At 41.1% G+C, this 13,756-nt stretch overlaps 1 protein-coding gene across 1 annotated transcript in view; it reads left to right on the top strand.

The window, feature by feature from the left end:
• The window catches only part of Rubcnl (RUN and cysteine rich domain containing beclin 1 interacting protein like), a 47,619-nt gene that overhangs the window by 31,376 nt on the left and 2,487 nt on the right, over window positions 1-13,756 (top strand). Inside the window, exons 9-13 of the mRNA XM_004633123.3 lie at window positions 2,785-2,849; window positions 7,451-7,689; window positions 8,339-8,400; window positions 11,611-11,764; window positions 13,475-13,565. Coding sequence (XP_004633180.1) covers window positions 2,785-2,849; window positions 7,451-7,689; window positions 8,339-8,400; window positions 11,611-11,764; window positions 13,475-13,565 — 611 coding nt within the window. The remainder of the gene's footprint in view (window positions 1-2,784; window positions 2,850-7,450; window positions 7,690-8,338; window positions 8,401-11,610; window positions 11,765-13,474; window positions 13,566-13,756) is intronic.

The raw sequence follows: 13,756 nt of genomic DNA, 5'->3' as shown, positions 1-13,756 counted from the left end.
CACATGGCTGACACTGACAAAGGTTCTGCAATCTGAGGTACAGGATCTCAGGATAAATCCTGAGAGGATTTCACTGACCTTATCAGACCCAAAAGCTACTACTCTTTTTGTATAGGTCGTGCTTTACCTTGGTCTTAATCATCCAGCAGAAAAGTATAAAGATGAAATATAAGAAGTAAAGCCATGCTGTTATGCTGAGCTGTCAGGGACTCAGGTCAACAATTTCTGACATTGCCAGTGAAGCGGAAGACCCAATACTATTATGGGCTACTGGACTCTTATAATATGTAGAGTGTGCCTAAGGAGAGTCACATGGGGAGAAAACATTCAGGCTTTCGCAGAGAGCACATTGGCCATATTATATTATATTCATATAATATAATATTCAAATAATGGAACTTAACAAAAAATGTTATACAGATGTATGTCCATTTTTTATCTGTGTATTCAAATTGGTTAGGATAGATATATAGTTACATTCTCTTAATGAATAGAGAGATTTGTTCTAATGGTGTTTGTAAATAGGATATCATGTCCGCATCTTGTACAGCAATTAACCACTAGGAAGAATGTATGCAATGTGTTAATTTTTGAAACTGTCCTACCAATTTAATTTGAAATTGTCTCATTGCTACTTATCAATAAAATTATGCAAAAAATTAAAAAAAAAGGTCATTGCAGATTTCTATGAAATAGTTAAAAAAATATATCAGACCATTCTATTTTCCAGGCAGTTAGCATGTAATATTAACAAAAGAACATATTTTTTCAAAAGAAAATTTAACCGTGAGGGTAGACATTATAGTCAAGAAATAGAATAGAATATTTCTATTCTAATAGAATAGAAATAAAAAATATCTTCAGTTACTCTAAGAAACAACTAAATTCCTAAAGAAATGGAACATCTAGGATGACATTAACAAGGAAATAAATCTGTGTGTGTGTGTATACATGTACAAAGTAGTAGTTTGATTGTGATTTGTTCTGAGAGTATATGACAGGTTATAGAAAAAATTATAGGCAGAAAATATTTTCACTATGCACTTTTCCATTCATTTCTATTTTTAACTTGGTATGTCAACTTCCAAGAGCTATGAAGGCATTGATGAGGGCCACAGGCTGCCCCCCAGAGGTGCCTTAGAGAAGGTCTTCCACTGTTGCCTTTTTGTTTCTTTCTTGTTTTAGTTTTATTGAGAAAGAAGTAGCAATGAGATAGTTTCAAAACATGTTAGTAGTACAGTTACAATAATTAATACATTGTATATTGTTGTGTTTGTGGTAGTTATTCCTAGTACAAGATACAGACATGATATCTTGTCTAAACACTATTAGTTCAAAACCTTCTTCTCATTGAACTAAGAGAAAGTAGCTGTATATTTATGCCATTTTGTCTATGCAGATATACATATTTTCCACTATAAAATGGTCCATTTATATCCCATTTTTTCTTTACTTTTGTCAGAGATGTGTATTCCTTTGCCATTCATATATTGTAGGTGCATTCAGCAGAGAAATTCAATATAGTCCTGCAGTCTGTAATAGTAGTAGGTTATCCACAAGCCTGGCAGTGTCAGAAGATGTTGACTTGAGCCTTTTACAGCTCAGCATATTAATATAGCTCTACTTTTTATACTTCATTTTTATACTTTTCTTCTGGATGCTTAAGACCAAGATAAAGCAAGACCTATATAACAAGAAATGTAACTTTTGTATCTGACAAGGTCAGTCAAATCCCCTCAGGATTTAGCCTCAAACCCTGTACCGCAGTTTGTCGATCCTTTGTCAGTGTCAGCCATGTGGATGAGTCACAGCCATTGCTTGACCAATTTGCTCTCTGTGAAAGCCTGAGAGAATGTTTTCTCTCCATGTGACTCTCCTTAGGCACACTTGATCACTTTCCTCTGTGGCCCTATAATCTCCTTGAACAGAAAATCTGGGACACAACTGAGTTACAGGACGTTACAGTACAGGTTCTCTTATGTCCTGAGTCCTCACCAACCCTGAAAGGCTGGGGCCAAAATGTTAGATTTCTAAATTTCTGTGTAAAAATATGTAATTTTTTTATGCCTTTTTGTTTCAAGGGGAAGCAAAAGTCTGTGGTGTTGCTTTGCTGAAGAGTTAGATTCGGAGCAGTGTGAGGGCCGCTTTTCTTAGCATGGAGTGTCTTTTCTTAGCGTTTCCCCTAAATCCTCTCTTAAAGCACATGAGTAGACACTTTATTTTTACTTTGGTCATTTTTGCTGAACTTGAGCTGCAATCAAGTTTTACCATGTTCCAAATCACATGGGACCTTATGGCACAACAATTCAATTAAAAAAAAAAAAAAAAGCATTCTCATGACATAGCTCTTACCTAGAGTTGAGGAATAAGTTTGTCTCATGTCACCTCGTACTCTTCTGAAACTTCTTGCATTCATTTGTGAACTTTTCAAGCATGTCATCTTTTGATGTCTGGGTAATTGTATTCCACTATCATGTGTCTCTAGTTCTTTCTGGACATAGACTTCTGTACATGGGCAATGAGAAGCCACTAAAGATCCACCAGTGGAATAGTAATTGGTAGTACTGAATTCTGTTTTGGGCATAGCTGAGACTTTTGAAGCTTGAAAAAGACCTAGAGATTTTAACTAGAAAACCATATTGAATATAATTTTTTTTTCAAATGAAAAATGATAAGGTTAAGGCCCTTTTCCAAGAAACGTACCATGACTGCTTTTCCAATCAGTGAAAAATGTTCTGTTTGGTTGCCTCTGAAGTATAATGACTACCATTTTTCTGTTGTCAGGAGAGAGCTGGGAGTAGTAGCCCAGAATTTTTTCTGTGCTGGCTGTGGAACCCCCATAGAACCCAGTAAGTATACAACATGATTGCTGGCTTATTGTGTGGTGACAGAGCAAAAAGTAATGGAGCTTGGCAGCGCCTCTGTGCAGTTTCTGTGTGAGACACCCTGGGTAGGAAGTTGTTTTAAGAGCTGCCTTCCTTCTAAGCAGAGGCTGTCATGACCTATAAGACTGCGGGCCCACCCAGGAACCTGGAGGACCAGTACCCTGGCTGTGTCCCCTTTGCGCACTTGGCTCCAGCCCCATGGCCTCTGTCTTGGAATCGCTACTTTCTCCTGACTCGGAGATTTGTATATGTGGTTCTGCCCCCCTGGAGCCCCATCCTGCAGACTCACCCATGGCTGGTTCTTTAGCCTGTCTCATGCAAACATCACGAGGTCTCCCTGGCTACCTAATGTGAAAGGCCCACCTTGCTAGACTCCTGGCCACAAATAATCTCGTGTATTTTTATACTCCTCTTCCTCATTTTTTAAATTCTTCCCAGAATACTCTTTTATGCTGACTTATTTTATTATGTTTCCATTACTAGATTGCAAGTTCTGTGAAGACAGATATGTTGCTCCTTTTGTTCATTGTTTTATATGCAATTTCTGGAGAACTGCCAGTGCCTATTTTGTCATCAAAAGACATTTCTCTTTTAAAAAAAAATTTTATTTGCATTTATTTTACGCTTAATTTATTACCATGCCATAGGTTTTGTTTTCTTCTGAGATATCTTTTTCTTCTGTGCAACTTCGTCCTCTCCTTTAGGAACAATTTGTTCCTTTTCAGTCAGGATCATCTCAATATGGCATGGGAAGCTCATGTATGGAGTCATCTGGCCATGAACTCTATAAGCACAGTGGCACAGCTTGGGTGCTTTGTTCACCTGGATATGTTCAATAACCAGAGAATCTACATCTAAACCCTTAAGTTCAGCATTACTCTCTGCATTTTTAAGCATGTACAGTAAAAATTCAGCACTCTTTTGGGCCACTGACTCTGCGTCCAGCCCCTGTTTGGCTTGGGCACACCTACCAACTCCACCTTTGTAATGCCAGAATGGCACACACTGCTTCTTTAATGTGACATCCTTCAGATACTTGGTGGCCTTTTGGATATGCATACCCTTGATGGCTTGGGCAGTTTCAGGAGTGTTCTTAAAATTCGAAGATTTGAGCCTCTTTATTTGCATGATTTTGTGGGGTTTTCTGGGTCAAGAGAGTAGAAGACCATTTTCACAGGTCATCTCAGGCCATTCACAGGAACAGCAAAATAATTTCTGACACCAGACATGGTTACACATGCCACATGCCTTAATTCTAGCACTCTGGGAGGCTGAAGCAGATACATAGCAAGCTCAAGGCCTGGACTGTACAGTGAGACTCTGTATAAGGAAGGGAAGAAAGAAGGAAGGAAGGTAGGCAGGAAAGAAAGAAAGGAAGGAAGGAAGGAAGGAAGGAAGGAAGGAAGGAAGGAAGAAAGGAAGGGGCCTGGGGATATAGCTCAGTGGCATAAGCAGCTGCCTGGCAAATGCAAGGTCCTGAGTTTGATCCCTGGTACTGCCAAAAATAAATAAAAATAAAAATAAATTTTAAAAAAGGAAGGAAGGAAGGAAAGAGATACTTGTAGATTGAATAGTTTGTCAAGTAGCTGGCCAGAATTCACTCAGAGTTTGAAGAGGTGGCCTAGGGAATTATATCTGGGCTGAACCCTAATGCATCAGGCCCATGCAGGTGTCTCCCTGGAGACTTGGAATTCTCCGTCTCTTGTGAGGGACTATACTTCAAGAGAAACGAAATTTTCCTGGGCTTCTTCTACTACCCCAGATGACAGGTGTCACAGTTATAACTAGCCTTCTTTAACCAACTCATCTTCTCAGTGGTGTGACCAGGGCCATGTCTGCTGGTTAGTCACTGTATCAGTGTCTCATAAATATTGAATGTCCGAGTCAGGAACTGCAGTCACATGGCCATGAGTCCATCAACTTTTTCAGTACTTTCCGAAGTTTGTCCAGGCCTGGAGCTATGTGCCCACCCTGCTGGCGCAGTGGTGATCTTGTAAACGTGGTGCTGCCTAATTTGGGACATTGCTTTTTGCTTTTTAGGGAAATCATAATCATCAGCCAAGACAGGGAAGAGCAGGGTTATGTACATAACAAAAGAGAAAGGCAAAGGGCCTTGGCCTTCACAGCCAGGGAACTTAATCTGGGGTTTTTTCAGCAGGAAGGACTGGGAAGGAGGGACTTTATATAGAGTGTTTCTCTCCCAGGGTCATGTGGGGATTTCATCATGTTCCTGGTGCCTGTGGCAGATGAAAAGACGAACGAGAGGGCAAAACATGCTCCAAAAGTAGGCAGAGCAGACTGGAGATGACAGTATAAAGTATATACATAATTTTGGACTTCTGCAAAATTTCTCTAGCTCTAAGGACAGTTTTTTTTTTAATCTTTATATTTTAAGATCATTTTTTAGACTTAGGGATGAGTTGCAAAGATAGTATGGAAAGGTTCTTACAGCTTTCCCTAATAATGAACATCTAATATAACTTTTGTATAATTATCATCTGAGAAATTAGCATTGGTTACAGTTCCAATAACTAAACTACAGACTTTATCAGATTTCACTAGGCTTTTCGTAATGTCCTCCTAATTCTGTTTCAGAATCCAGTCTAGAAGACCACCTTGAATTTAGTGGTCATGTTTCTTTGAGCTCTTCTAATCTCACACACTCAACATGACATTTTACCATTTATCACTTCAACATATCCTAAAAATAAGGATTATAAACAGTTACCAAACCAACACATCCTGACAGTTCCCTAATATTGTCTGCTACTAGTCCAGTTTCATTTGCTATTCTCAAGCTGTGATGTATGGTTAATTTTTCTATTCACATTCAAGTTGAATTTCATACGGCACAGTTAGGTATTGGTTCTCTTTAATTAGTTTATTCTAGACCTGCTGTATCCAGTATGGTAGCTGCTAGTCATATGGCTACATACAATTGAATTTAAATTAATTAGAATGCAAAATTGAATTGTTATGCTAGCTGCATTTTAAGCTCTCAATTATCACATGTAACTGTGGCTACTTTTGGACAGCACAGATGGAAGATCTATCCATGCTTGCAAAAGGTCTATAAGCTTTGTTGTAGAATATTTCCTCCTTGATTTTTCCGTGCCATTGGTCTCATCAGATAAGAACAGTTGTTTCAGAGCAAGATTTCTCAGTTTGAGTACTGTTGACTCTGCTGCAAATTCAAAAGTGTGAAGAACTAAAGTAACTTTGCCCATGCTCCAGAAATAATTTACTATTGGCTTTTTGGTGGAACTCTAGACTGGATGTATATAGTTTTTGTTTGCTTATTTATTTTTTATATTTTAGGGAAGGGTCTACAGAGTGTTCAGGGTCTGATTATTAGTCTGGACTCATAGTGATTTACCTGTTTATAGCTTCCCAAGAGCTGACATTACAGGCTTACTCCACCACACCCAGTCTCAATTGCTGTCTCAGTGCGCCTCAGGGGCAGAGCCAGCATGGCAGACCTGGGGATCAAACCCCCATCCCCTGCATCTGCTTGGATGTGCTTTAATCCACTGAGCTATTTGACTGCCCCCACCTCCAGTTTTCTTTAAAGCAAAATTGAGACTGCATTATGTCTGTCCACACCTGGATGTGCACTTCCTGTGCTTTTCCTTTCACTTCTTCATTTGATGCTGAAAGTGCTGTACTAACTTTCCCAGTTGCCTTTTGGTGAACACCTTAGTTGGTGCCCTACTCACCCTCACTTACACATGTGCTGTAATCAGTGCCTTTGAACATCGTGTGTGCCTCCTTGCATTTCTGTCTGATATAGCTTTTGCTGCACAGGGAAGGTCAAAGTGTATTGCAAGAATGTCCTTCTACAGGGTCACTCCTTGGGACAAGAGGGGTACCCAGGTCTCTACCTCTCACCTGCTTGAAATGTTCTAAATTTGCGACAGTCCTGGACAGGTCAGAGAATGTCATTGTTTCAATATGCAATGCTTTGACTGTCACAGAAATGGAGTGTTTTTCACCTCTCTGTTGATTATCTGTATTTCTTCTTTCCTTGTGTCACCTGCTTCCATCATTCATTCATATTTTCATTTTCTCTTTCAAGGAACTTTTTCTTTGCTACTTCCTCATGCTGTGCATGTGCTGCCTGAGAAATCACAAGCACTCTCAGTGTGTGATGGCACTGACTCCAGTTCCGAGCTGCAGTTTAAGGTTTCAGGACAGTTGGCTGCAAAGCCCTGGCTGCCCTGTCTTGCTGGTAGCAATTGGAGTCAGCCAGATACCGCTCAGTCAGGTATCCAGACCTATGTGGGATGTCCTTTTGCCACGCTGCAGCTCACCTTGCCCAGCTTCCAACTCTAGGAGCAGTTTGAAGGGGTTGCATTTTGCCAATACCTGTCCACCCTATTATATAGCTCATGCATGGCCACAGTGTTTAGTCTCCAAGTCCCTGCCCAGATTTGTTCCAAGTTATCCTGAGCTAAAGGATGGCTTTTCCACTGTGAAAACAGCCCTCTGAGTCTTTGAACCTTGGAGAGAAATTTTGGTGGGGCACACCCTATTGGGTCTTCACGACTCTTCTGCATGCCCCACAGAGTTTGTGAAGAGGCTGCGGTACTGCGAGTACCTGGGGAAGTATTTCTGTGACTGCTGCCACTCCTATGCGGAGTCCTACATCCCAGCACGGATCCTGATGCTGTGGGACTTCAGGAAGTACTATGTGAGCAACTTCTCCAAACAGCTGCTCGACCACATCTGGCACCAGCCCATTTTCAATTTGCTGAGCCTCAGTCACAGCCTCTCCACAAAAGCCAAGGAACTGGACAGGGTGAAGGTGAGGTGAAGGCTTCAGTGGGGTGGTGAGTTTGGCTGGAAATTAGAGTTCTTCTGGCTCCAGGGCTTTCCTATACAAACCTTCGGAGAGGCTGATGGCTGATGTGAGTGGAGCGGACCTTCAGGGTTCCTACCCTGCATGGGCTCTCTCTGGGGCCTCATTCTGAATATATATCAATATTTTATTTTATTATTATTTTTTTTCTGTATTTTAAGGAAGGGTCTACAGGGTGTTCAGGGTCTCACTACTAGGTTGGACTTGTAGTGATTCTCCTGTTTACAGCTTCCCAAGTGCTGGGATTACAGGCGTGGGCCACTACACTCAGTCTCAATCACTGTCTCAGTGTGCCCCAGGGGCAGGCTGGCATGATATTTTAAATATATTTTACACGTGCACACTTTGTGTGTTTTTCATGAAGAGGACCCCCAGCGTGGTGTGGATGTTTCAGGCTCCACAAAACGTCATTCTATCTAGACCCTTCTGGATTCCTGGAATCAGATATGAACCCCCTGCTGTGAGGGTTTTGCTTAAAAGCATGTCTTGGGGGTGGTATTCAAAAGGAGATTTAAATATGTGGAGCTGCTCAATGCCAGAGTCCTGGATCACATTTAACTCGCTCTTCCTTCCCCCATTTGGTTTCTCATGGTAGGACATCCAGGAGCAGCTTTTTCATGTCAAGAAGCTGTTGAAGACTTGCAGGTTCGCTGACAGGTATGATTCTCAGCTGGGGCAGTCTGTGCTCTCTCCTCCTGTCCTCTTCTCCAGCTTACTTCTGGCCCTGCCTCTTGCTTGTGCCAGTCTTCTTAGCACAGTAGCTCCCTGTGGTGCTCACGATGGTAGCCACCTCTTCACGTTGTTAAGTCTGCTACATCACTAGTGGAGGATTTAACTTAAGAAAATGGGGAAAAAATGGGCCATTTATTTTACAATTTTTATTTTTTGTAAAATAAAATTACAGAAAAATTTTGCAAATTTATTTTACAAAATAAATTCTTACAATTTATTTTATAAGAATAAAAAGAAAATAAATTGGGCTAAATCCATATAAAGTAAAATTCACTATATTAACCATTTTAAATATACAAGTCATCTGTGTATCACCGTAGCTTTGTAACATAACCTGAAAGTTAGGGTAGTTATGCCTCTTGCTTTGCTCTTGTTGCCCTGGGTGATTTTTGTGATTCAGTGGCTCTCCTGTTTCCATATGAGTTGTGAAGTTTTTCTCTAGTTTTATGAGAAAAACTTACACCCTTAGTCCTCTGATTGGGATTGCACTGCGTCTGTATATTAGTTTTGGAAGTACAGCTGTTTTGGCAATATTGATTCTGCCTACCGAGGAATAGGGGACATCTTCCTATTTTCTGAAGTCTGCGTTGGTCTCTCCCTTTCAGAGTCCTGTAATGTAGTTTTCATTGTAGACATTTTTCACTTCCTTATGTTAATTTCTAAGTATTTAATTTTTCTTGAAGCTATTGTGGATGGTATTGCTTTTCTAATTTCTTTTTCTGTGATTTAATTATAGATGAACAGAAATGCTATTGATTTTGTATGTAGATTTCGTATCCTGTTATCTTGCTGAATTTGTGTATTAATTTTTGGTGGGCTTCTTATTTAAAAACTACAAGTTAGCTAAATCCCTACCCATATCAGTAATGGGGTCTTAAGATGCATCTTTACAAGCATGTTCTGGAGCCATAGTCTCACCCAGGTGGACCTGCCTCCAGCCCCCTGTAAGAGGATTTTAACAGGTCACAGTTTCCCTAGGCTCATAACATTACTTGCAAGAACAACACTGGTGGCCATTAGGGAAATGAAAATGAAAACAACACTGAGATTCCATTTTACTGCTGAAAGAATGGCTATTACCAAGAAATCAGTTAATAAGACATGCTGACAAAGCTGTGGTCAAGAAAAGCACACTCTATGTTGTTGGTGAGAGTGTAAACTGGTACAATCACTATGGAGATTCCTCAAAAACCTAAAATAAGAAATTTCATTGAACCTAGCTTTTCCCCTTCTAGGCGTCCTCCTGAAAGAGTTAGAATCCATATTATATCCATGCATGACCATGTTTATAGCAGCACAACCCATAATAGCTAAATCTTGGAGTTGGTGCTTATGCCCATCAACACATGAAGAGATAGAGAAAATGTATTTATACATGATGGAGTACTACTCTGCTAGAAGGAAAGATAAATTTGAGAAATTCGTAGGAACATGGATGCACACTGAGACCATACAAATCAATGAAATAAATTAGATGCCCAAGCTTAAATGTCACATGGTTTATCTCATGAGAAAACCAAAGAACAAGTGAATTAAAAAGCAAAATAAAAGAGAGGTAATAGGAAACAGGGAAAGAGAGATTTTGCAAATGAGAAGGGGATCTGGAGATGGTGGGAGAGGAGAGCGAGAAGGAGAAGGTGATGCAAAAAGAATTAAAATATGGTTGTGTGTCAGCTCCCCACGATGAATATAATCATGTACTGCAAAATGTGCTAGGAGGAATTTTTAAAATATAAAAAATAATACTAGAAGTCTACCAAGTGTTCAGTAAAGGTGATAATTAATGCCACATGTGTAATATAGAGTGGTGGACAGTCAGCAAAGTTTTAGGCATGAGTTAATTGGGAGATTTTTAAGTGAAAAAGAATAAGTTATTCAAGGGGGTTAAGATTATTTTTATAATAGATGAGGTCACATGGTTTATTTTTTTCATTGAAAGCTCTTTTTTACAGTTTCTAATCTTTATTTCATGATGAATCATTGCTTTTAAATGAAATGTTTTGGGGGAAAAGTATATATTATAGTTATTGGGCCTTGAGTCCCCACTTTTTGCTGTGACCATGGGAGCATAATACTCTTTGGGGTCTTGGTTTTCTCATCAATGATGTGTAACAAAACCACACATTTTTCCTTGTGCAAAAATTTCTTGAATGGCCACTCTGTGCTTCAGATTTTTTTAAAAAATCAGTAAATCTCTGTTAAGCACAGAGGGAAAGTCAAATATATTCTTGTTGGACTGCGTGTTGCACACGCATGCATGTGCATGTGCGCGCGTATGCGCATGCATACACACACACACACGCACGCACACACACACAAACACTGTGCTCTGCAGATATAGTGGAGATAACCTTTCAGTTCAGTTAAGGATATGACTTCCTGGGAGAAAGCTTAATCCTCAAGGGTAAGTCAGAGCCAGGAAGAGGTATCATAGAACCTGGGGTAAACGCAGGCTGAGCAGATGTCCCAGGTAGGGGCAGAATTAAAGCCAGTGTGGCATTAACTGTGCCATGTCCACTGTAGACCATGGCTGCCTGGGAATGGATGAGCGACACTGCCAGTAACTGACCCAGAGAACTCTGGAGACGGGGTGGGTTTGAAGATTTAAGTTTTGGATGCTGCTGGGATACAGGAGTGACCTAGACTGCCAGGCCTTGGAGGCGTGATCCTTGAGCTCCGTTCTGGAGTCGTGGATTAGGAGTCACTAACTTCTTGTGCACCGTAATTCCCCGCCCAGCCGAGGCAAAGTCATCCATGCGGACAGGCTTGAAGCTTGGCTAGAAGGAAGAGTGTGGTCATTTTTGAATACTTGGTGATCAAATGTATTTGGTGATACATTTTTCAGACTTGGAAACCAAATGTTTTATTTTCTTTTGCTCAGTGCAGGGCAGAGAGTCTTTGCTGATTCATTCCTTGGTATCAGCTTTTATGGATAGTTAACGTCTTTCTGGCTTCCAGGAAAACTTGAAAAGTATACAGTAGTGATCAAAGTTCACTGTTGTTGTCAGGGCTATTGTTTTTAGTTGCATTTTGAAAATTGTGCATGAGTGCCAAGATCAAGCCCCCGGCCTGCCTGTCCCTGGTCTGTGTGCTCTGCGGGCGGCCTTCTGAGTGCCTCTGCATCTTCTCTGGCAGCACATTAAAGGAGTTTGAGCAAGTGCCCACACACCTGACTGACGAGCTCCACCTCTTCTCCCTGGAGGACCTCGTCAGGACCAAGAAAGGGCTGCTGGCGCCCTTGCTCAGGGATGTTCTGAAAACTTCCTTGGCCCATGTGGCCAGCTGTGAGGTAAGAGTTGGCGGGAGCAGGTGGGACCCTGAGCTATTCTTCACCCCAGGGCTGGGGCTGTGTGCTCTGTGCTTTACTCTGCTCCATGCTCACTTGCCCTGAGGTCATGCTGTGGATTAACAAGCCAGGATCACCTCCCTGGCAAGTGACGGAGCTGCGACACAAGTTGGGGGCCAACAGCTTCTTCTTCAGGGTCCTGAGCCCTGTTTGGAGCTCACTGTCCTGAGTTAGCCACATAGACCTTGATCTAATGAAACAAAGAGCTTTGTGTCTACATGAACTGAAGAGTTTAGTGCAGCAATCAGAAATGGAGCTCCATCAGTGAGAACACAGGTTGAGAGCCAGGTGTGGTGGCATACCTGTAGTCGCACCTACCTGGTGGCCAAGGGAAGAAGACCCCTTGAATCCAGGAGTTCAAGGCCAGAAGCCCACACATTGGACACACCTGGTTTTCCTGGGCTCCACTGAATGAAGAGAAATGATCTTAGGCTCCATGTATATAAAAATCTCCCTTTAAAATGTTTTTAACTAAAACACAGGCATGTCCAACCCACAGAGCTTGGTTGGACATATTTCTAAAAGGCTTATCTTAGTCCCTGTCCTCATTGCTGGACAAGATATCCAACAAGCATAACTTGAAGGAGGTGAGGTTTTGGCTTTCATTTTGAGGCCACGGTCAGTGGTGCCAAGGCAGAAGATGTCCTGGAAGGGTCTGCCGGAGCTGTTCACATCATAGTAGCCAAGAAAGGGAGAGAATGCTGTGTTGTGGAGGGGGTGTACTTTTCTAAGGCACACCCCAGTGCCCATCTGCAGCCAGGCCCTGCATCCTCCTGGCCAGTTGGCTCTGTTGCTCCCAAAATTTAGTCACCATCCAGAGCCCACCTCTGACCACATGAGCCATCTGGGGCACCTTCCAGATCTGAACCATAGGAAGGCTGAAATTACAGATCTTCAAAAATTGATGCCTATGAAGTTCTGTGACAGTGGTAAGTAACTTAGCTTCTCTGTCAAGAAAAGCACTACCACTTTATAACTGTTTTATGCCTTTCTTATGGTAGGGGACACTTACAGAATAGCAGGCTCCTAGGGACATTAGAACAAAAGTCAGAACTCAATTCATAGCCTGTGATTATGCTCATGCTCCCCATCACATAACCAGCCTTGACTTTCTAGGCCCAGATGTTCCTCCTAAGAATGTGTGGGCCAAACTGACTATGTCTGGCTTGTATTTTTTAAAAGACCTAGTGTTCCAATTTGTTCCACGGGATTCAAAGCTGTAATGTTTGGGGGAAGACTGGCTAGTCAAGGACACCTTCAACTCTATCTGCTCTTCTCAGACCCCCTCCCTCCCAGAATGTTCCTGTAAAAATCTGCCTGTTAACATATGATGTAATTCTTATATTCTATCTAACCAATCATGTAACAACCTGCTATCAGCTTTGTACTTCCCGCTCACAAACCATATTTAAACTGAACCTATCTGGGGATATAGTTCAGTGGCACAGAGCCTGCCTGATAAGTGCAAGATTCTGAGTTTAATTCCCGGTACTAAAATAAAAATAAAATAAAAATAAACAACCTAAACCTGACTCAGGGCTGGTGATTTGAACCTCTGGGTTCCCCAGACTCCTAGTGTAATAAAATTTGCCTTCTAAATCCTAAAGCAATCTTTTATTTGGATTGATATTGATTTTCCTGCCACACTTACAGCTGTGTCAAGGAAAGGGCTTCATTTGTGAATTTTGCCGGAGTAAGACTGTCATCTTCCCGTTTCAGACTGCAACCTGTAGAAGATGTTCAGGTATGTTAATAACTTTATAACATAAGCTTAATAATAGTTTAACATATTGAAAACATTAATTGGTATAATAATAGATCACAACATTAGCTTAAACTGAGTAGCTTAATCATTTAAATATGGTTATTTTCTTTCAGTGAATATTGAACCTAGAATCTTTGCCCTGAGCTATGTCCAGCCCTTTAAAAAAAAAA

This window comes from Octodon degus, unplaced genomic scaffold (genome assembly GCF_000260255.1).
Source record: "Octodon degus isolate 3935 unplaced genomic scaffold, OctDeg1.0 scaffold00051, whole genome shotgun sequence".
Lineage (NCBI taxonomy): Eukaryota > Metazoa > Chordata > Mammalia > Rodentia > Octodontidae > Octodon > Octodon degus.
Note: the sequence above shows the minus strand (reverse complement) of the source record. Positions and strands in the feature narration are given on the sequence as shown.